A 24,779-nucleotide genomic window follows, 5' to 3' on the forward strand; every position below is an offset into this window, starting at 1 on the left:
TTCATCACTGATTGCAACCTGTCATTGTTTGCAGCCATGGTAATACTAAAGAACAGACATCCTTCATCCATCTGTCACAAACTTGGAATATTATCCAGTGGCGCCTCAAAAATCAGCCTTTCACTGAGCACCAGTTCTGCAGCAGAGGTGAATTAACCCTGATTGGCCGCCATGTCTGTCTTTAATCAGAGTGGATGAAGATGCACCAGGCTTCAGACCTCTCATTATTTTACTCCCCACTTTTCTTTTTCCTCGTCCCTTTCATCAATTTATAATGCCACACTCTCAATGCATCTCTCATGCCTTCTGCTCATCAAATCCCTCTTAAAGTCTTGCATAGTACATTCCCAATTTTTCATTTCCATGTTCTCCCTCTCTCCTTTCCTGTCTATCTCCTCTCTCTCTCCCCTGGATATTTAGTTTGATTTATTGCCTCTTGTTGGAGAGGTTGGCGTTTTAATAACTCAGCTCTACCTTGCCCGGACATAGAGAGGGAGAATGTGCACGAAGAAGAACTTTAGTAAGCACAAAATAAACGTGCGAACAGACAGTGAGCATTCTCTCTTCCCTTTTACCTCTGCACCACTCTCCTGCTCTTTCATGTCTTCCGGTTCCTCTCACCGTTCACTCGGGCTAAGGATATAAAAGCTAAATGTTGCAGCTGAAATGGATGTCAATTTGAGCTCCTCTCTGATCTGTGAAGAGAAAAATACACGTATGCAGGCACAGCCAACAGCTGTAATGGAGTGAGCAAGTGGAAACTGACAACCACACAAAAAATTGGGCATGTGGTTTGAGGTATAGCGCAAAGATGGGAGAAGCACTCTGGCCATGATGCACTCATTGATAATGGTTAAAGAAAAGAGAGGAGTTAGGATTAAAAGTGTGAAAGCCAGTGTTAATTTAGTTTTACTTAGAATCTTTTGACTAAAATGCAACTTAGTTTCAGTCCAAATTTGATCTCTTTCAGTTATAGTCTCATTTTAGTCAACTAAATGGCATTAAGATTTTAGTTGACAAAATTAGTTACATAGATAATCGACTAAAAAGAGTTTATGATTTTTTTTTAAAAAGATTAAATTATCATTTATCAACCTGATATTGGATGGTATTAGTGTTTGTTTTTAAGCACAGACAGATTTAATGTGATCGCTGCTAAGATCACGTCTCACGTCCACAAACACAATTAGGTTACTTCCTGTTGGATCACTTATTGACATGTTTCACCTTCCATATACAACAAAAGTAGTTTTGATTAGAGGTGAATAACGCGATATACATCACAATGTATCATCTTTACAAATACAAAATGGTATGAAATACAATTTATTTCTTTTTTTTTTTTAAACTTGCAAGAACACGTCAATGGTAACTAACTGTAATATCAAAAACAAGTGGTATGTTTGTCAAACTAATTACTTGTACTTCTATAACAGATTCTGAACATTTCTTTCTTTTTTTAAGTAACCGAATACATCTATAAAAGTGTCCAGTATATTTTAAGAAAATAAAGTGCAATCAACTTCCAAGCTAAAATGCATTGAGGAGTGAGGTAGTTTAACAAGGTCTGATGTGGTTCACTGACACCTAGTGACCAGGAATTGACATGCTATGCATATGTTAGCGGAATTAAATGTTTTTTTTTGTTTAAAGAAAATCGATTTTTGATCGATACGATAATCGTGCGGTGAAATATCACCAAATTCATTTTTTCTTACCCCCTTTGTTCTGATTGGGTTTCTTTCGATGTGAACATCATAGTTTTTTTTTTTTTTTTTTTAAATCGGTTGACAAAAACATAAATATATAGAGTTTTCCTTTATTTATTTTTTTATTATTCATAGTCTAGTTCTTGTCATTTTTTTTAAAAATTATTCGACAAGAAGAGTGAGGAAATTTTTTTGTCAACAAAATGAACACTAGTGAAGTTAATGCATACAAGGCTGGTAAGGAGCCAATGCAAAATGTAAAGCAGGATAAAGTTGTTGTCAATACAAAGTGGGGTGATTTCCAGGATAAACAGAGCCTTTATTTAGATGGTGATTATTCACGCTGGTCATTAGAAAACCATATCACTTTCCCTCATTTACTGAAAGACAGTAAAGACGAGGGGGGAGAGGAGAAGTGAGCAATCATTAGAAGGTATCACTTTCACCCATGTTCTGATTAAAGGAGGAACAGCAGCAGACGCACAGAAAACCCACACCCTTGAGTAAAATGATAACAACTGCCGGTTAATAATTTAAATCACAAACTCAAAGCAAATGTAAAGGGGGTTACAAACCCATCTAAAGTGCAATTGAGGTCTTGTCTGTTTGGTTTAGCGTTTCTGCAATGGGAATAAATCCGTCTGATCATGATTATTATGTGGTTTTAGCTATAGGCTGAGCATGCTGTTTGTTCTTTTACAGCACATCTCCTCCAAGAGCAATTCAGTTAAAGCATCATTTAGTAGGATTAATGCAAAGCATGCATACGCATACTTTTTAATTAACTGTGCTGGTGTTTACTGTAAGCGTACCAAGCCTCATGTTGTGTTATAGTGTAAAACCAGCAGAAAAGAAGCTGTTTAATGACACACTGACCACGCACATACAAATTAACGCATGCACAAAAACAAAACCAGTGCCGTTCTGCAGTTGTAATTTGCAGAAACTAATATTTGATGAGCAATTTATCCACATTTTTATATCCAGACCTTCATTTTTCAGCGGTCCAGTCTGTTTAAGCATTTCCTCGGGGTACAATTAACTGCTTTTTAGTTCCTACTACATAAGCGTGACTGCCAAATCCTGATCAGATCACAGCCCACTAAAACACACACTGACAGTCAGAGAGCAGAGGCACAAAGACACAAACTGTCAAACATTTGCTGAGTAGCTTTGATGAACAAAGCCAGAGCAACAGAACGATATGTAGGAATAGACCAGAGGTGAGGGGGAAACAAAAACACGTCTTGTTTAAACAAACTTTTTAATCTACAAATGTGGATCCTATTGAATGTAGACATCAAAGTGTCACTGTGGAGTATATCAGCTGCTTTGAGCTGATATCTAAGGCATGCATTTATGATTACACAAAGAACAACTCCTCAATGCATGTAAGTGTTGGCCTTTCTGTACAGCAGCTTAAAACTGAAATATGCTTCTTTTATGTCATTTTCAGCCACATGACGCAGCAGGTAAATGATTTGTGTGCTCTTCATGGCAGCTGTCACCACATGTTAAATGTTAAAATTCATTTTCTCCCTGTGTTTTATCTCTGTGGATAAAAATTATGGAAGGTACGAAAAGACGAAGACATAACCTTCAACTCATGTTTGGCATAAACTCAAACCGGCTGCCAAAACAGCCACAGCCTCGTTCATCTCAAAGTTAACTTTACTACAGAGGCTTCAGACAATCCATCTGTGTGTGGAGACAAGGAGCAAAAAAAGATGTGGTACAGGACAGAGGAGGAGAGGAAGGGATGGATTGTGGAGGTGTTGGGGTAGACGATGACTGCTGCCTGGAATGAATGGAGAGAGCAGAGACAGATGAATAAACAGAAAGGTGTTTCACATGGCTGTCGGAACATGTGAGTCAACTAGTCATCCACAAGTGATGAAAAAGAAAAAAGATGGGGGGAAAAAAGAAGGATGTGTTATGACAAACATGCTGTGACTTTAAATGAGTCTGTCAGTGAGTTACCCAAGTTTGTCCCATTCACGTTCTGTCATTTGAACACACACACACACACATGTATCTAACATGAGTCAGGCATCTCAAAATGACCAGAAAATGACTTTTAGCGCTTTTATTATGAGAGAGACGTTTATTTACATTAGGTTATGTTAGTTTGGCTTTCTTTTACATTCCCTGAATTTGTAGCCTGAGCTTAAATAGAAGATAAACTGGGTAACTGAAAGCTGTACCCTGAAACTGGATCAAAACAGTGTTTTGAGGTTTTCTTTCTTTTCTACTTCATTATAACATTGAGTTACAATGTTTGGGAGCAACTTTTATACTTTTATGATTCCAGCTATTATTAAGCACAAGTTGGGCCTCACCATTACCTATTGCACCATATTAGGACTAATACAAGATATATAGTAAATACACATGTTTATACAGCACTTACCAGTACGTTCACTTCTGATTTCAGGTCTTTTCTCTCTTGTTCCAGCATAGTATATATTTATTTATTTATTTATTTTTAAATTTAATTTAAGTACAACGTATCTTACTTACTGTAACTCTAAAGATGATTAAACTTAATGTCATTGCTGTTCAGGCTGTTCTTTGGATTCATGTAATTAATCTGTGCTGCAAAAGGTTCTTCAAATGTGGTACAAGTATACACTGTACAGTAATCGCCACAAGCCCTTAAAGTTGAGGGTTATATTAACTTTACCTAAATAACCATGGGCTGCTGCTCGACTATTTAACACAGGGTTTTTACAGAACACTTTTATCCACGTCTGTAAATAATCGCTCTGATTTTGTAGTTTGATATTTATTCTTTACTGTGTTTCTCAACAAATGTGAGATGATGCCTGAGACTTCTCAAATCTAGCTTCATTGTTGTAATAAATGGACAATTTGTGTCATTTTGAGGAAGTGATTGAGAGAAAAATGCAATTTTTTCCAACTTGGAAAAGCTGAGTGGACTCAATGATGGTAAAGATCACATCTCAGTGTGCTGCACTCCACTGGAGATGCTTGGAAAGTCAACATAATGAACCACACTTTTCATAAAGATACAAAAACAGACCTTGTCTTATCTGTTGATGTAAAGAACATGGCCTCAACAATAGCAACAGCTACTGCATTGAAAATCCATCCCACATAAGTGGTTCTTGGTCTTTATTTATAGAAAGAAGACAGATTAGAAATGAAGAGCACAGATAATTATCAGTACAAAGAGGTTCAACAATAGAGTGAACATAGAGGAAGACAGGTGTAGCAGAATAAAGAAGGCTGGAAAGGTGACGGGGGTTAGCGTATACCTAAGAACGACCGGTGAAGGCATACACACGTCTCTATAGTAACCAAGATGTAAATTGCTTAGTGAAAAAAAGAGAAAGCAATGAAGACTAAGGGAGAGTGATGGAGAGAAGGGAATAGAAAAGCATTTACCAGAACGGCTTGAGTCCAGATCTGTAATTACAGAGCTGAGCTACATCGACGAGGAGGGAGGGAAACAACGGTGGAAGTACACGAGTGAAAAGGACTGCACACATTGTGTTCTCACACAAGTAAAAGGTGAGGGGTAAAAAAAATAAAAAAACACAAGTAAAATGATGACATCCCACCCGTCAATTTAAATTGGCATTGTTGCAAGTTGGCAATGTGGGCGTCTTGGAGAAAGAAATTAAACAATAGGTAGATGAAGGACAAAGCAAGAAGAAGAATTCATGGAAGGCTAAAAAGAAATAATAATCTTGAGCCAATGAAGATGCTGTGTGACGTGAAAAATTGACAAGAAATAATGTGACACGAGGAGTGATGGGAAAAATGTGCCTAAAAACAGTTATTTGATCAAAATAAGACCAAAAATAAAGGGATTACTGCGTAGATTGAGAATTGGGCCAATCCGTGTGTGTGTGTGTGTGTGTGTGTGTGTGTGTGTGTACATTGTAGGGTGTAGCTGATCACAGCCTTGGCGAGTTGCTGTATATGTGCCGATAACAGGATTACCGATACTATACTGAAGACCAAAACCAATGAAGAGAGAATAAAAATAGGCGAGTAAAGTAGGAAAAGCGCAGAAAGAAAAAATACAAGTGTAGAAAAAAAAAATAGAAATATAGTAACTTCAAAAAAGGTCTTCTTCAAAGTGTGTATTTAACAATGAAAAAACAAGCGATTAACTGACGTGTATAAGAAATGTCTTTTAATCCACAACTGCAGTAACATGAGGAAACTCACATTTGGATGTGCAACCTCCAGAATAAATATACATAGATGGAAACTCCCAATAATTTGCCATTAAAGACTCCTTACCTCTCTTTCACTGAGTACCTATAGTAAACATTATTAGCGTAAAGTTGGTTTGAAAAAGATTAGATGTTGCCGTATCCTGTAGTTTTTCTGGGAGTGAGCCTGCTTTTAACAATTGAACAGTTTTCTATGTTTACACAACTTTATTCTTTATCCCCTGGGGAGGCTGACATCAACAAATATGTACACAAATAGACACACAGCCAGGTGCAGTTGCAAAAATATTGCCCAATACAGCAACTGTCAGATAGAAAGGGAGACAAAAAGCTTTAAAAAGGCCTTATAATGAAAGTACAGACAGAGAATGACTGAACATATTAACAATACAACTGACAAAGAAATACCAAACACCAAATCAATAAACAAGACCAACAAAAGCACAGGAAATGTAAATACAGAAAGACAAAAGGCAGTGGCTATCAGTACGTAATACGTGTCAATAGACCAGCAGTCTAGTCGTACGCAGCGCCGCTCATTTGCCAGTTTAGGTCACGTGATAGATGCACCACGTGACTTAAAGTTTCGTCAGTTTTATTTTAGGTAGTGGCTATCCATACGGTTGCCATATCAATATACCGACATTCTATACTTACGACCCTATTTGGCCAGTTTAGGTCACATGATAGGTCAGTCATTGGTCAGTTTAGGTCACGTGACTAAGACTAAGACTAAAACCCTAAACATAACCCTAAAAATTGTTGCGATATTGGGTTATAACCTAAACCTAACCCTTAGATGCTACGTACTTGTACTTTGGTAAGCGTACCAATAGCACCGGGGGTTGTCCATACGACAACCATACAAATAGACACTTTCTTTATTTTAGCTCTTGAGGACCAGGATTGGGCACCCCTGCCTTAGACCATTTGGCCATCCTGACATGGTGTAACACAGGCACATTACACATACTGTATGTAGAAAAGGTCCAGCAATGTCATCTTTCGTGCGGACAGACTGCCAATAGATACGTATTACGTACTACGAGACACTTCCAAGACAAACCAAACCAAACCAGTGTAACACAAAAACAAAACAATACATTAAAAAGATACTCACCAGCAGCAGGTTGTGAAAGCAAAATTGAAGATGGTTGTTGGATACAGGAAGGTTGACCTTCATCAAATATAAAAACCAAACACCTGTTCTACTGCATCAGCTTATAGTATAGATTTTTAAATGTAGTTCATACTTTGTGGTTTGTGTCCAATTGTGGAACTTAATGAACCAGTCAATCCTAACATATGTCTCAGTCTGATGAGAAGACGTGCGTCATCATTAAACTGTTGACTGATTACAGGTTGGCCTTGATGGATAATATGGATCGCCTGGGCTGGCCATCACAGATTCAATACATTTTCTTTGAATATGTTACAACTCACTGGCCAAATAAAGGATTACTGATACTTATAAAAGGATCTGTGTTGTTTTTGTTTTATTCCCCTTCTTTCTTTTTCCAATAGCTCTAATTTATTTAATTGAACTAAAACACACAAACTCAAAAAGCACATTAAAGTGTGTTTGAACTCATCCTGATTTTTTAAAAAGCAAAAGAAAACTAAAAGGTTTCCTGCCTGAGCCAACACATTCATTTTTCTCCAAACAAGTAAAAATAGTGTTTATTATCTGTGTGTATTGTCCCAGCTGTAGGCTGGAGACCATTGTTGGGTGTACTAGGGCTGGGCAATATATCAAGTTTCAAGATATATTGCGTTTTCTATTTTGGCAGATCGCCTATATTGATATATATGTATTTTATTTTGTATGAAAATACTTGCTTTAGGAGTCGCTGCTTTTGCTACTTCTCAGAACAGCAGGTAAAGCACAGTTAGATGGATTGTTGATTGTGTCCTAACCCAAATCTTCCACTAGACAAGCCACACTACATAACTCACTCACACGTGCTGTCCCATATGGGAGAAAAAGCCTAAAGTGGTTCATATTGTGCAGCCTGTGTCGCGTTTACAGCAAATTTAACCCAGAATTGTCTTTCTGGTCAGACTTAATCAATTGAAATAAAATACTGGAGATTTTTATTGTATATTGCCATTTTGAGAAAAAATTGGTCCATATCGCCCAGACCGAGGCTGTACACTGTGTGTGTATATATATAAATATATATGCTTCTGCATGCTCACAGCAAGAAAAGACTTACTCATGGTCTTATTTTATGTTAACCCTTGCATTGAACACAAAATAAATTAAAAATAAATAATATGTCAAATCAAATTGTAGCTGTTGACTTGCATCCCATGCTGTCCATGCTGAGCTGCACCTTTTCACAGACTCAATACTTTGAAAAGCAGAATAAATAATAAACTCAAAGTCTGAATCTTGTTTTCTTATCAGTTTTCACGGTAAATCCTGTGCCTTCCTCTCACACCAGTGGGCGCACCTCTCCAAGGTTTGAACCTTGCGCACGAGCCTCCTACATAACCACACCCTTGTGTCCTGATTGGTGTAAAGTTTCCTAGGCCCCGCCCCCAGCCCGGTGTGTCCACCCTGACAGCGCCCTGCAGCCTGGAGCTGCCAAACCAGGACTGACACTTTAAATAAATGACTTATCTGCGCCTTCAATAGTCTGTAGCTTAAAGAACATGAAATCATTATTTTGGACGCTTTACATTGAGAAGAATTAAAGCCAACATGTGGAATAAAGACAAACTATCAGGAACTTTTCACCTTCAACTTTGCAGTCAGTGACTGGGAGTCTGGTGTTGTTGGTGTCCTTTGGTGCATTATGCAAAGCTGCAGCAGTGGATGACACCAGGGTCTGTTGTATTCATCATCATCATCATCTGGTGACTCTTGCTCAGCTGTCCCAGCCGGTGCAGGATGGGCTCCCTGAGGTGGATCCATGGAGCTCTGCCTGCATGGGAAGCCACGATCTTCCTCTTCAGTGTGATTTCAGCCATGGAAGCCAAAAGACACGCAGTTTACTGGAACTCCACCAACACAAGGTGAGGGGCCACACTCACTCCATCATCATGTGTCTCTGCAGGGCCACAGCAGAACAAATGCTGATGGTCAATGGAAAGGCCCAGGTTCATGTTAAAGGTCGAACAGAAACTAATAATTATTCCTCAGTGAGTCAGGCTTTAGTTAGTTGGAAGAATTTCAGCTATGCAGCAGATCTAGTCCTTGGGTGTTTAATGGGTGAAGGGTGCAGAGCAGGTATGTCCTCCTACAGTGTCAGGCCTTTGTTTATTCGTTTAGGAGCCAGACTTGAAAGATCCTATCATGATCACCAGATAACTAGTTTATTAAATGCACACATCCTGGAAATGCTTTACTTAGACTTCAGCCATGCAAATTGGTATATAATAATAAAAGTTCTGTTTTACTCCTTTTTGCAATGTTCTTTGACCCTAATGATCAAAAACATTTATTTTTCCAACATAAACCACTTTAACATTTTCAGAATTACTTGACCAAAAGATGTCAAATACTTTGTTTTTAATGCATATGTTTAAAAGTAGGCCTGAAACTAGAGCTGGTCAAAATGGACCAAAACTCATCTCAGTATTTTTTCCCAAAATGGTGCTGTACAATATCAGTCTTGATAATATTAATCTTACCAGAAAGGCAATTCTGGGTTACATTTGCTGATGCAAAATGCCACACAGGCACATTTATTTATTAATAAACAGCTGCACAATATGTGCCACTTTTGGCTTTTTTTTGTGTGTGTGTGGCTCCTCTAGGGGACAGCACGTGTGAGTGAATTCTGTAGTGTGGTCTGGGTTAGGACGCGCTCAACAATGCATTTAACTGAGCTTTTCCTGCTGTTCTGAGAAGTAGAGAAAGCAGCGACTCCTAAAACGAGTGTTTTGATACAAAATAAGATGTAAATAAAATCGGCCATATTTTAGTTTTCTATATTGCCAAAATAGAAAACATGATATAGCTTGAATCTTGACATATTGCCCAGCTCTACCTGAAAGACATTTGTGAAGTGACATATCTTTGTCCTTTAATGGGTTTTTATGTGGTTAGTTAAATCCTTAAAATGCTGTATCAGCATCCCTAATACCAGGTTAGTGTTTAATATGAATTACACCTGCCCGTTGGTACATTACACTCCCCAAAAGTTGAAGAATGGAGTGTGAATATGGTCAATTTTGTGCCATTGAACCAGACGCTCAGTAATTTCAGGCATTATTGGAAAATGAAAAAGTGTGTTTAAATGCAGCTCTTTCATTAAAACATATTCTATAGATTTTTAGACCGTGAGATCATGAAGTTGTTTAGAATAATATTATTATAATGTGGGATAGAGTTTTCTAAGGCCTTTTCCTATTGGTCAAACCAGGTTTAAATTCAGTTGCTCACCCACACCATGAAGCTCCTTGATGTTCTTTGTGTTTCCTATTGTTCTTGAGCTCATGTGATAATATTAGTAGGTCTCTATAGCTTTTGACTTCAGGCTACCACATTGTGGCAGATCTGTTGTTTTTGCTGCTCCGGAATAAGCTTATTAACACTGAAACACAATGTGTGACTCACCTGATGTCACTTCCCTCTTTTAACAAGCTGCTTTTATCCTAATGGCCACCTTATAAACCTGGCTTTCACACGTCTGCCTCATTTTGGAGTTAGCGATTATGTCTCTGTGTAGAGCCAGAGGTAAGTGTTCCTTCCAGCCAAATGTGCTACTCTCATGACACAGGTGATATTACGGTCTAAACGGCTGCAGTACACTACTGTGCGTGCACGTGTGTGTGTAATGGTTAGATGGCTGCCATTAGCAGAGCACAGTGTAGCTCACCTGCTGATCCAGGTGTTCCAGTGCAGGCTAATTAAAGGGTTGAGGTGGGAGAGCTGCAGGCTGCAGCTCAAACAACACAGCAGCCATTCTCTCATGCTTATTTACACACTCTTTACCGTCCTAAAGGTCGGGTTCCCAAAACACTCGTTCAGGCAAATTGCCTTTCTTGCTAAATAGATAGTGACCACAGAGGTCACTCTGTCAGTCACCGTTTAGTTTCTTATTATTGTGGACGCACAATGTTACGTGGTGCAACACACCCATAGTAGAGCTGGGCGATATATCCAGATTCAAGATATATTGAGTTTTCTATTTTGGCGATACAGTAGTCCCTCGTTTATTCGCGGGGGTTACGTTCTAAAAATAACCCGCAATAGGCAAAAACCGCGCTGACTGCTTCGCGATCATAAATATAAACCTGTTTTCAAACATACAGCACTTCAGAGTCACACTGCTAGCGATCAGACATTGATGCCGAACGCATTCAGAGTCTTTGTTGACGATGACATCACGTCAACACGGACACCGGTCTGTTCACCCATTCAACCATGGAGTAGAAGCTGTGTGTGACCACCTGGAGCTGTATGACATGGACTTTATAACCGGGGCCGGACTAGGAAGAATTAGGCGTGGAGGAGAATCAGCGAGGAGGTGGTAGTAGCAGGTAAAAGTCCTCTCTGTAGCACTGAGCGAGGTTAGCATTAGCCGCTAATCACACCAGCTTTTTTCACTGGTGGTTTATGTTTGTGAGAGGAGAAAAAGGAGCGCAGCTCCTCGCTTCAGCAGGCAGTGAAACTCACCCAGTTGGATGTGTCGCTGGTGGGTGAACGCAGCATTAGCCAATCAGGATGCAGGACACAATGTGCGTTCATACGCTGTAAAAAAAAATGCATCCAAAATTGCACTGTTAAAAAAATCAGCAAAACACAGAGGCCGCGAAAGGTGAATCGCGTTATAGCGAGGGACTACTGTATTGAAAATTACATATAGATATACTGTACAAATTATAGGTTATTTTGTATCAAAATACTTGTTTTAGGAGTCGCTGCATTCACTACTTCTCATAACAGCATAAAAAGCACAGTTAGATGGATTGTTGAGTGCATCTTAATCCAGACACAGGGTCCCCACGGTCATGAAATTCCTGGTAAAGTTATGGAATTTGGAAAAACCGATTTTATTGTAATGTTTAAAGTATATGAAACCCTAAAGATGTTAAGCGTTATCTGAAAGTGAAAGTGCTGCATACCGGCAGCATCAATAGCTGGGTTCCATCATCCTTGGAAATGAGCAAAATCTAAAAAACTGGTGATGGAAAAAAACAACTCAAATATCAAAAAGTTTTGACGCTTTCATGAGGAGGTATTTTCAATATTGAAATGTATCGCAACAGCGCTATGGAAACACTTTTTCCGCAAATACACGTCACAGACCGTGATGTACCTGTTCACTAGACCACTGCTCTTCGAGAGAACATGACGCGGTACTTGTAGACGGAAGAGGAGACCGGAACATTTCTTAGCATTATATTTTTGAATTATTACTGCCACATTAGACGTGAAACAGTAAAGGAAAATAGAGTTTTATAAGGAGGTTTTGAGCGTCCATCTTCTTGCAGTGAAGTCTCGCGGGATGAGATTTCACGGGCGTTACGAGGCTCCTGCTCAATGAAAACACGTTTATAGCGCAATTGTACTTTCTCAACATTTAGAAATATCGCTTTTATTTTTGCAAAAATGAAAACCCAGCTATTGTGTGGGAATCACGAGATCTCACAAGTTCACGCGAATTCCCTCTCCAGGTAAGTTAGTTACCTCTGTTGCACTAGAGCACTGGAAAGGTCCGCTCATTTTTGAACTCTAATGGTCTTGAATAAATCTTAGCGGTTCAGAACTAAGTCATGGAAATTTGGTAAAATATTTTGAGAAAATGTTGGAAAGGTTTTAAACAATCATTGTGTGGGAACCTTGCAGACATTTCACTAAACAAGCCACACAAGAACTCACTCACACATGCTGTCCTTTAGAGGAGAAAAAGCCAAAAGTGGCACACATTGTGCAGCTGTTTGTTAATAAATGTGCTTGTGTGGCATTTTACATCAGCAAATTTAACCCTGAATTGTCTTTCTGGTCAGACTTCATTTGATTTAAAATTATCAAAATGTATGTCGTATATCGCCATTTTGAGAAAAAATATAAATTTGAGTTTTGGTCCATATCGCCCAGTCATAACCCACAGTTAAGACCAGCGGGTAAAGCCACGCTCAGTGTTTTGGAGCACTGTGAGGATTAGGAAGCACCTTTTTTGTTCCCCAGAGATTCATGTGGATGAATGTTGAGCGTGGCTGTGGCCGGACCACACAGTCTGCTGCAAAAACCCACAATCACACTGCCATCAACATCAGGGATGGAGGGCGACCCACTGTGGGAGAGAATCACTCTCATCAGCAGCACCACCCAATCTCAAATCTATCAGTGGAGCTGTGTGACACTAAACCCAGTGCTAAATCCCGTGGGTTTTACTCTCCTCATCATTCTTCATTACCTCACTTGTTACATCCTGCTCTCCTTTTTCATTTTTTGGTCTGCACTCGTCCCCCGTCTCCTCCTTTGTCCCTTTTATCTCTCACAGCTCCCTCCTGGCCGTTGATAGATATTGGCAGTGTGATTAGTTGAGCTTCACTCATTTTCCCATACCATATTTTCTATTAGCTTCCAGCCAGCCGGTCAGGTTGTCCTGAGGCTTGTAAACGTGGCAAGTAGAGGAGCTCCGGCACAGGATGGCTGGGCTGTTGTTGGCTCATGGCTGCACTGCAGGGTGAGAGGCACAATCCCAAGCTTCTTCCATAAACATAAATCTATCAAACTTTTGTGAAAATGCTAACCAAATATTAGGAATACAATTATTTTACAATAACAATTTCACCTTGGTAAAGGCCCAAGTATACTTTCTTTGTCAGGGTAAAATAAAGCATGTCATTCATGACACAAAGGTCCAGTGTTGCAGTTCTCTGCAGGCTTTTGGTTTTGTTTTTATGATCTTTTACCTCCTTGTTTTGGCCGCACAACCTGTTTTGTTTGTCAAAAAGCCCTAAAAAAAGCCTTCTGTATGCCATCTGACCATCATAAATCATCAGAAGGACAAAGTTAATGACAAAGGGTAGACCTAGCAGCTAAAAAGTCTTATTTCCCCCAAGAGTTGATGAAGATTGAAAAAAAAAGGGCAAATATCGACTTGGAAGAGAGTAAGTTTTGAATTTAAATTCAACACAAATGCAAAACCTGTGCTTGTTTTGAATGCTAATCATGTTGTGTATAGGCTGCCTATAAAAAGTTTACAAATTGCATGAATTGACAATATTTAGGTTATATGTTTGAGATGAAATTGTTATTTTTTTATATCAAATTTATTTTTCTTTTTTTTTTGCATTATGCATCTTTGTTGCCAGTTTGGTTAAAACACTTTATTTTTAGTTGGTTAAGTTTATTATTTTATAGCAATTATATAAAACCTGGTAATACATGAACTAAGTGTAACCCGGTGAAAAAACAGGACCTTTAATTATGAACAAAATGCAATGATTTCTGGATGACATCTTTACCACCACTTGTAAGATTTATGGTTTTAATGAAGCAAAGCCAGTAAAGTGAAAACAATGGGGCCTGGTTGTTCATTTGTGCTCAGGGAAACACTATAACTGGCACACATTTAGCACCCTCCAGATTAAAAAAAAAAAAAAAATGAAGCTCTCCAATGGAGGTGATAGACACGGTGCAGGAGGGTCAGTGTTGAACGTTGCTGAATCAGACAGCCTGCGCTCTTATTTTGTAGGGCTCAAGTGGTTCAATTGCCCTATTTTATGATTTTATGAACAGAGTTTACGATGGCTCTCAAGTTTATAACTGCGTATTTCTCAGAGCAATACTTCCTTATTACAAAATAAAAAAACTGTACTTACTGGAGCTGTTAAAGGTTAGTAAAATATTAAAACGTTTGACTGTGATCATAACTTACCTGAGTCATCCTCTGTATGTCATGGTTTCTGTTTCACCTGTGTGACGCCCACAGGTTAAACCAGATATGGGCCACTGGCGGCCCAGGGTAAAAACGTACAAAATGACAGAAAAATACACCAAACAAAAGCATAAAAAAGTACAAAGATTTACAACATTGCAGTACAATACAGTAAAAACACAGAAAATACTCCCAAAAGACACAAAACCACAACAGTAATACACAAAATTACTCCAAATAACACAAAATTACTCCAAATAACACAAAATGACAAGGTAAATACACAGAATAACTCAAAACAATATACAACATTTCAGAAAATGAGAACAAAAGTACACAAAAAACAAGAAAAACACAAAAAATTGCTCCGCAAACCCACAATATTAACAGACAAGCCAAACGACAACAGAATTACACAATGACTCCAAAAAAGCACAAATTTGACAGGAAAAACACACAAAAGGACAACAGAAATGCGCAAAATTCAATCACAACAACAAACATACAAAGAATGACAGAAAAACTCACAAAACTACAATTATTTGTTATTTCCTGTGTTAATGCTCAGATTAGTCATTATTCTAAACGCTGACATGATATGTTGATAATGTGGCCCTTTGATCAAACACTTTTTTTGGCCCCGCTGTCATAGAAGTTGCCTACCTCTGGGTTAAACTGTAGTTTGTACTGTACATGTATTTGAGGATCGTGCTTCATTAAACCAGGGCTGTCAGGATGGTTTTTAACTACACACACTATTGCTCAAAAGTGTTAGAACACCACAGTCTTGGTCTGGTACCACAGTGTGTTCTGCTTTAATGCAGACAGAGGGGGTTGGAAGAAACCAAGAACACCTGTAGGAATTAGTAGCACCAGCTTTCAAGGCTGATTCAACCTTCTTTGAGTTTTAAATTGTTAACCCTCTTCATGTTCCCTGAAAAAGGCCTATTTCTATAATTCTGAAATGTACATTATTTTTCAGTTTTGGGTAACTAAATCTTTTTTTAACCTCTGGCTGTTCACAACTTAACTTTGTACCATTTCAAGCTATTCATTGTACTTGAATTGCAATAATCACACTTTAAGTTTCAGATTCAGCAAAGGGCATTGTTGTAGGCTTTGTCTTACCTGCTCCTCTACCTGTTCACACTGGACATTGCTCTCTCACCCTCTCCTCCTCTCTCCTTCGGCCTATCTCTGTGTCTCTCTTTGCCTCCTCCAACAAAGACAGACGGTGCACTCGGCGCCAATGAAGCATGTTTACAGTATATGAGTGTAAGGAGATGGATATGTGTATTAGTTGTCTGCATCTTTATTGAAAGCGGCCCTCATGAGACTTCCGTGTAATCTCTTCTCTGTTTATGCATCGTTTCCCTCACGGATAATGGAGCTTAAATACCAAATAAATCATATTTTGCATAGCACACCTTCACGCACGCACACAAATAGCTTTGATCTGAGGAGGGATTGTGGAAGCCGATGTGTGCAAGGATACAGTTATAAGTGAAAGCAGGCGTTTTTGTCATTTTGACTTTACGGTGGGGAAGATGCTCGCACTTTGAGAGTAATTTGTTTGTTTGAGGTTTTAATTTTCTGTATGCGTGTGTGTGTGTGTGTGTGTGTGTGTGTGTGTGTGTGTGTGTGTGTGTGTGTGTGTGTGTGTGTGTGTGTGTGTGTGTGTGTGTGTGTGTGTGTGTGTGTGTGTGTGTGTGTGTGTGTGTGTGTGTGTGTGTGTGTGTGTCGGCTCCTCGTCTGCAATAAGTGCCTGCTTGTAAAAAATGGTTTCCGACATTGTCAGGTATCTCTCTCCTCGCTGTGTCTGTATCAGCACTAATCTCTGTCTTCCTCTTGTAAATGATTAACATGGAGAACCTGGCGGAGCTGTAATCAACAAACCCACAGTGATACCACTTTATTTCCTCTCCTCAAAGCGATTTGTTTCTCTCTCTCAACCCTCTCTCTCTCTCTCTCTCTCTCTCTCGTGCGCACGCTCTTCATCTGTCATTTTAGTCTGACACTGTCTCTCCATTTTCTCTCCATGTCACGGCTGATTCTCTCCCCTGCTTCTGTACTGTGTGTGTGTGTGTGTGTGTGTGTGTGTACGTCTGGTGTTTGCGACTGCTTGTACATGTGCTTTGTCTGTTTGTTTAGGGTATTAGAGGTTTTTATTTGGAGGTAAACTGCAGAGCTGTTACGTTGTGTATACTCAGGTGTATTCACCTCTATCAAATAGCAATAGTAGGGAGTGATTTTAGCGGTTTGCATTCCCAAGAGTTGCTATTAGGTGCCATTGTTGTTGAAGTTGGTTGTGATTCTATCAGTGTGTGTGTGTGTGTGTGTGTGTGACAGGCTTTTAGGTGTGACCCGCTGCTTTGTTTCCTGAAAGAGTGTGAATATTTGACATGAGGAAAAAGAAAACCTGTAATGTAACAGGATGCTTAGCTCCATACTTGAACACTCATGGTTTTGATTTAGTTTTTGATCTTCGATTATTTTTCCGGGTTTTCCGCTCACAGCGAGTAGTCAAAGTGGCCACGACTGGGAAAATCTACTGTTTTTGTTAGCGGCGTGATGCTGTGGGAACATTTACCAACCACTGTGCTGGCCTCTTATTTGAATAGGTCATTGTTTTTCTTCTTCTTGCTACTTGTACTTGATTTCAAGTGTGACTAAAGAGTTTAAACTGAAAGGTGTAGTTTGGACTTTGGATGCTTTAAAAAAAAAATATTTAAAAAAACAATATATATATATATATATATGTATATATTTTTTTTTTTTTAATTTTGGTAACACTTTTTGTGTGTGTGTGGAACATGTGGATAATGTGTTAATGCTACAAAAAAGGCAATAATTATCATTAAAAGACCTCTTGCAACCAATGGGCTCTTTCGCTTTCTCAGTTTCCAAAGTTTCTTGGTACCTATTTGATCGCTGTACAATTAAATTTCACTATTTTGTTTAAAATTTGAAATGGCTTTTTTTTTTTTTTTTTAAATGTCATTTTGTTGTCAACATTACCAGTGACACGGTACAAAACCAAAAATTACAAATTGCTACTGTTGTTTTGTTGTTGCTGTTGACCTTTTTAGTGCAGTCTGTTAAAAACTGAGAAATAAAAACAAACAATTCGATTGGTAATGGGATCCCAAAGGAGAAAATGGTCAAAACTATTGCCATGGAGACTTAAATGTGTCCTGTATTATTCAAGTGTCTTCTGACATCAGTTGGTTTTCCCATTTAAAAGGTGAAAGATGTGCAGCCATTGCCGACCTCCTTGGTTTGGACGTTAGAGCATAAAAATTGATGATAAAATGAAAAGACGCAGACGAAAAATAGTTACCAAACAGGCCAGAACTTTTTCTAAATAGATGCATGATGGATGCTAATTTTAGGTGTCAAAAATCTAAATGTCTTGCACCAACGAGTCAATGTCAGCTAGTATTACTATTATTCTTTTTTTTATTATTAAGTTATTAATTTAAATTTTTGAATTTTGTGGTGGAATACCAACAAGTATGCCACATTTGATACAATACAATAGACATGAATTGGCAAACGATAATGATGGGATATTTTTCTGAAAGGACAAAAAGTTAAAAAAAAAAAAAAAAAAAAAATGCAATTTGACATGCACATTCCTCAGTATGGCCTTTTCAAGTTAATTTGAATATTTAAAAAATAAAACAAGCCATAACAATCTGGTGTATAGTATATTGTGTAGATTTTCTTTTTTAACTGACCTCTTGAGGATACATCTAGTGATGGTTTAATATTATGACATGTTGTCGGATGATATGTCGTCACAGCATTTGGTATATAAGTCTAGCAAAAGTTAAGAAAAATGTTTTGGGATATCCATCAACACGAACTGTTTAAATTCAAGTCAACTTTATTTATATATCGCTAATTACAACAAAGCATCCCATGAATACAGTAATAAAGTTATGTTATAATGGGGAGAAAAACTATTTTCACTGAAGCAAGCATCTCTGTAATGGGTTTAGTGTACAATAAAAGGTAATTTGCTTTTAGTAAAAGCTTATTTCTGTAATGTCTCCTAAATAGAACTGCTCTCTTCTGCATCAAAAGACTTCTTAACAGCATAAGTGAGAGAAAAGTTCCAGCTCACTGCGTTTAAAATGAGGTTTGGGTAAAAGTCTGGGAGTGAGCATGTAAAAAAAAAAAAAAAAAAAAAAAAACAGTTCAGTCACAGTTGCACCTTGGAGCTGTTGAAGCAGACATCGTATATACAGCCATGAAAGGAGGCTTAATGTCTCTGCTTGGTCTAAATATTCAGTCAATCGATACCAATTTACCACTGAGATATTATCACTAGACTGTTTACGGAGCCGTCTCTTTCCCAATTTCTCACCTTGCACTATCCTGGTTTTAATGTGCACACATACATCTACGTTAGTTTGCATTAAACGGTAATAAGTGTTGTAGAGGTGGATGTGCTGTGCAATGGAATGAGTTTTCAGGATGTCTGCTGCTCAGTTGGTACAACAGAGCCTAGATTTGGCTCCAAATGGTTACTGTGCCATATGTGTGTGTGAAGAGGCTGGTTAGGCTGCTTAAGGGCTGTTGGCGTGCACTGACCAACGACAGTATCTATTGATTCTTACACACAATGAGCCAGGTTTGTTGTAGGGATGAGGCCAACTGTATTTGCCCTTCACATTCACAACACCAATTAAACGGACCAATAGGAATTCGCGAACTGTGGGAAAACACCGTCTAAAACAAAACGGCTTGTTTGTTGTTCACCCAATGTGTAGATTTCAGAGTTTTTACACATTTCTATTCAGGCAGAAACAGGCCGCCACACATTCCTATGTACCAATAACCTCACACAATGCTTCTTTGCTCAGCTTAGAAATCCTGCTAAGAGGCAACCAGGGAATTCCCGGAGACTGAAATTGAATTAGTATTGACCCAAGCGGTGCAAAAAAAGCTGGAGCAGGAACCACGATATTGTACTGGACAAGGTTTTGCGCTGCCAGGAGGAGATGCAGTGCGTTTGGTACCAAACCAAACCTGTGCTATAAATGTGCTCGGGAGAAATTCTAATAATGTAAATTCAGATATATCATTTATCAGGTTTTTTTTTTTCCTCTCCGTATTCACAAACGGGAATAAAAAAATGAATTGACAAGCTATTGATCTGCTACACATCACTCACCCTGGCTTTGTTAATACATTATTTGGTGCATGTTTTAATTCTATTCATTTATTTAAGAAAAAAAAACTGTTTTCACACAAAACGCAGTAGAAAAGCTATTTTTATGTCATCATTAAAGATAAATACCATGACGGTGCTATAGATTTTCCCACAATTTAAAATGTACGGTATGTTAAATGCACCTTTATAATAACAATAATGATGAGAAAAATGCTTCTACAATGGAAAAGTGTAGTTATAGGTACACAAACTGCTTTATTAAACTGCCAACAGTAATTAATATTACTGATCAGAAGAGGTTTTGTGTTGACAGCTTTCTCCACATCTTGGTAAACGTTAAGGACTTAAAAACCTATTGGAAAATACAACTCTTCTAATCATCAGTTAGACAACAAAGAAACACTTTAAATAAAAACTATGGTTAGGACCGTTTGTGTGTGTGTGAATTAAGGTTTAAACTCTCGAAAGCTGCACCTTAAGGCGGCTTTTCTATTATCCTCTGAAGTTCAATGAAAAAAGCTCCATGATGATTAATAATACAGTTCTTTTTGATGCTGAAACACTGATTTCTTTTCTTTTCTTTACTTTAAATTTTCCAAAGAAGACAGACAATACATTTTGCGCGGCATATAGATTTTCATTATTGTCGTGTTTAGGAGTAACTAACATTATACTGCCGTAGCCTCCCAGAAGTTATTGGTAATACAGCCTGCTTTCCAGACCACAATGATGAGAAACACATACAGTGTGCCTCTGTTTCTTTGTGCAGTGACGCACACACACACACACACATACACAGTATTCACACACTGCACAAATGAATACACACAGAACCTCGCTGCTTCATCTTTTTTTTCACCGGGCCCCAGAGAAAGTAGAAAACATTAGACCTGCATTGGAGGGAGTGAAAGGTGAAGAATTCGCTAAGGAGACGATGGATGGGAGGAAGTCAACAGATTTCAACTCCCAAAACAGCCCAGGAAGGCCCCGAGGGATGGAGTGATGAGGAGGGAGAGAGCGGAGAGGAAGAAAGGGTGTCAGCAGGTATTACTATCACTGTCAGAGAGAGAGAGAGAGGCGGGAGGAGCTCACCCTACTGTACCACCACCACCACTGGTCCAACACTCACACAACAGGGCTCAGTGTGACATACAAACACACACTGTGATACAACCTGTGTACAGGTGTCATAAAAACACCACAGCACCATGACCGTGACTGTTTACACTGTCACACATGGCTGCTCGGACTCTGAGGGAAAGGAAAAGCCTGGCTATGAAGTAGAGCTGGGCGATGTATCGAGATTCAAGATATATCAAGTTTTCTATTTTGGGGATATAGAAAAATACAATATCGCCTAAATAAGATCAGTAAGTAAGTTAGTACATTTTATTTCTACAGTGCTTTTCACAGATAAAAAGTGCTGTACGGGCAAAAATGAAATTAAAACGACAGCAGCAACATCACAAAAGGTTAATAAAACACAAGATCATTTAAAACAACAGTAGGAACATCATAAAAGGTTGATAAGAATTCAAAGCAATTTAACAAAAAACCTTTTTGAAAAGCCACACAGACAAGATCACGGAGGGACTGGTGTAGACTATTCAGGAGTCTTGGCGCGACCGCCTGGAACGCCAGGTCACCCCAGGTTTTAAAATGCACTTTTGGGGTCATGAGGAGACCCTGGCCTGATGACCGAAGGGTGCGCCCTGAAGTGTAGGGGCACAACAAGTCAGTAATGTATTGAGGGGCCTGACCATGCAGCGCACGGACAGTAAGGACTAGGTACTCAATACGAAAATTAACTGGAAGGCAATGAAGACCAGAAAGAATGGGGGTAATGTGGGCTGTTCTGGGAGCACTGGTCAGAAGTCTGGCAGCAGCATTCTGTACAGTCTGAAGTCTCTTTAGAGTCCACTTGTTAAAACTGGAGAAAACCGAATTACACTAATCAATGTGTGATGAAATGAACGCGTGTATGATTATTTTGAGATCTGGTTTGGACAGCAGATTCCTCACTTTGGAGATATTTCTCAGACGATAAAAACAGTTTTTAGTCAGTTGACGACAGTGACCCCCCCAAAGACATTGATTTATCAATGTATATATATTTTTATATAGCTTATTTTGTTTTAAAATACTTGTTTTAAGATAGAAAAAGTAGTAAAAAGGGTTCAAAGTGTCAATATTGGAACAATTAGTTTAAACTGGTAAATAATGGCCATGACAAATCGTGAATGTGGTTAAATTGGCAAAAAGAAGCATGAAATATGGTGAAAAGAGTGACAAAAAAGGTTCAACATATGTGACATTAGGTGGTAAAAGTGGTGGAAAGGGTTTATAAGTGACGAAAATGTCTCGAAAGTGGAAAAAATGTGCAGAAAAGGCATTGAAATTTGATTGAAATCGGAGCAATATAGCAAAAATTTATTAAAAGGAGCAAAAAAATGGAAAGAAAAAGTGATGAATGGGTTCAAATCTGGAAAGTTTGGTGTAGTTGCAGAAAAAGCGTAAAAAATACGCAAAAATGGGCTCAAATTGTTCAAAAAATGTTCTTAGGTTCTTGAAGGCATCTGGTGACCCGCTCCCAATGTCTCACGACCCAAAGGTTGAGAACCACTGTACTAAACAATCCACACTACAGAACTCACTCACACATGGAACATATTAATTAGCTATTTGTTATTAAATGAGCCTGTGTGACATTTTGCATCAGCAAATTTAACCCAGAATTGTTTTTCTGGTCTGATATCGAGATTTATATCGTATGTCGCCATTTTGAGAAAAAAAAATACCAACATATGAATTTTGGTCCATATCGTCCAGCTCTACTATGAAGAATCATCATAATCGATCTATGACTAAAACGGATTCCTGGTTCCTCCTACAATGAGGTGTTGTTTTTTAAGTTTGGGGGAAAAAGAGGGAAAAAGAACAAAACTTGGAAGATATCATACTTTGAACGTGTGTGATTCTTTGACGCTTACACAGAGATGAAATACATTTTGGATTCATGTGTATAGTATACGTGTGCGCTGTCATACTTGGATGTCATCATCTTGTTGCAATACAAAGTATCACTTGATTTTTGGGTGTTCAGAAACACACTGCTGCTTGATCTGTCTTCTGCTGCCGTGACGGTCTTTATCTCTCTTTTTTCTCTCCCTCTTTGCTCTCTTACTCTTTCTGTTCTTTGCTAACACATTATTCCTGTCAGAGCTCTTATTTAGATGTTTAAAAATGGAAACTTTTCACAGAATTAGTTCTTTGATCAACAACTGCTGCTGCCTAACCTCTGCCACAACTCCTATCATTAAACATGCATTCATGCCAGCTATAGTCGATGTTGGGATATTTCAAGCAGCTTATACTGGCTGTGGGATTTATACGTAATTAAAAAGAGTCGGGCTCTCTGGGAAACATAACACAGCTTTTAAATGTTTTTTCTATTTATCTAACAGTAATTTGTACTCATAATCGGGAAGCATTACAGCCCTAGATCTAAGGTGGATAAATTCAAACCCTGTGCATATTTTACAACCCTATAAATCTGCTGTAGTCTTAAAACACAACCTAAATGACCAAGTTTGTTTTAATTACATAAGTGTTTTACCTCATAAGAGCTGTCGCGTGTTAGATTAATCGGTCCCTATCACTGTCCCACAGAGTTGGTAATTAAATCCATCACAAACGATCAGATTTACACTGGAATGGCAGCTCGAGCACCACTTTTATTTTGTGCTGAATTTAAGAAGGAGAAATAGCCTTGTCCCAAATCAACCTAGCTGTGGCCTTCGAGCAGGAGAACTCATGAATCTCATTGCTCTCCCTATTCAGCTGGAAATGGAGTTCGTGGACGCAGTGCGCCTCTCAAAACACGGGGAGCAGATGCTCATTGTTTATGATTGTAAGATAAATCTGTGTGCTCTCGTGAAGCACACTTGGTGACAAATGCCCCGTCGTTGAAACTCACCAAAATTCCTTACCCTTGACTTTATTTTTCAAAGGAAAAAAAAATGTCCCGATGGATTTCATTAGAGAAGAGAAAATGGCTTTGAGCGCTATGTGGTTGATTACGTCCTGTGTGTATTTATTTATTACACTGAGCAGGTGGTTATTTGGACTTGATTTGAGTTCCAATACCAGTGGACCATGTGTTGTTATGATAAACTAAGCAGTCACTCCGTGTCCCACACAAAGCACCTGCTGTGTGTTAATCTTGTCATTTTGTTTTATTACTTTAAGCAGTGACCAGTCGTCTTTAATCCCAAATTAATCAGATAATCCCAGTACTGTGTCAGGCTGTGGTTAGCGCTATGTGCTACTGGTGTCTGCTGCTCTCCTTTGACCCTCGCCACTTCCTTCTTTCCTTCCTTCCTTCCTTTTTAAATACCCCCCCCCACCACCACCCACCCCTTCATCCCTCTCCGGCCTTATTGTGTGTGAACCTTTCATCCGTGTTGTGAAACTTCAATCCTAAAGATATATAAGAGCACCCAACTTTAAGGCAAGCAAGTCCAAAAGTCCTAATGTGTTCAATTTCATGAAAGTTTCGTACTCATTTCAGTTTTGTCAAAAATAAACTTCATTTGTGTGTTTTTTTTGGTAATATAGCGTTAGACGTCCCCGTGCTCCACTACCTCTGGAGGGAAGCTGTGTGTATAAAGGGGGGAGTGGGGGGGGGGCTGGTGGCTGTTGCGTGACTAGAACAGGACAACAAAGCCGGACGCCTCGAGAGGGAATAAAGGGGACCTTCCATACCCTCAACGCATAGAGCGATATGAATCTTAACCGTTGTGACGGAGAAAGATGGAGATGGAGAGAGAGTGAGGGG

The 24,779-nt window shown here is 38.8% G+C and overlaps 1 protein-coding gene across 2 annotated transcripts in view; it reads left to right on the top strand.

The window, feature by feature from the left end:
• The first annotated feature begins 8,493 nt into the window (after positions 1-8,493).
• The window catches only part of efna4 (ephrin A4), a 48,174-nt gene continuing 31,888 nt past the window's right edge, over positions 8,494-24,779 (top strand). For both annotated transcript variants that reach the window (XM_028471539.1, XM_028471540.1), the window contains exon 1: positions 8,494-8,938. In XM_028471539.1, coding sequence (XP_028327340.1) covers positions 8,814-8,938 — 125 coding nt within the window. In that variant the 5' untranslated portion in view covers positions 8,494-8,813. The remainder of the gene's footprint in view (positions 8,939-24,779) is intronic.

The sequence above is a fragment of the Gouania willdenowi genome, chromosome 16, assembly GCF_900634775.1.
Source record: "Gouania willdenowi chromosome 16, fGouWil2.1, whole genome shotgun sequence".
Lineage (NCBI taxonomy): Eukaryota > Metazoa > Chordata > Actinopteri > Blenniiformes > Gobiesocidae > Gouania > Gouania willdenowi.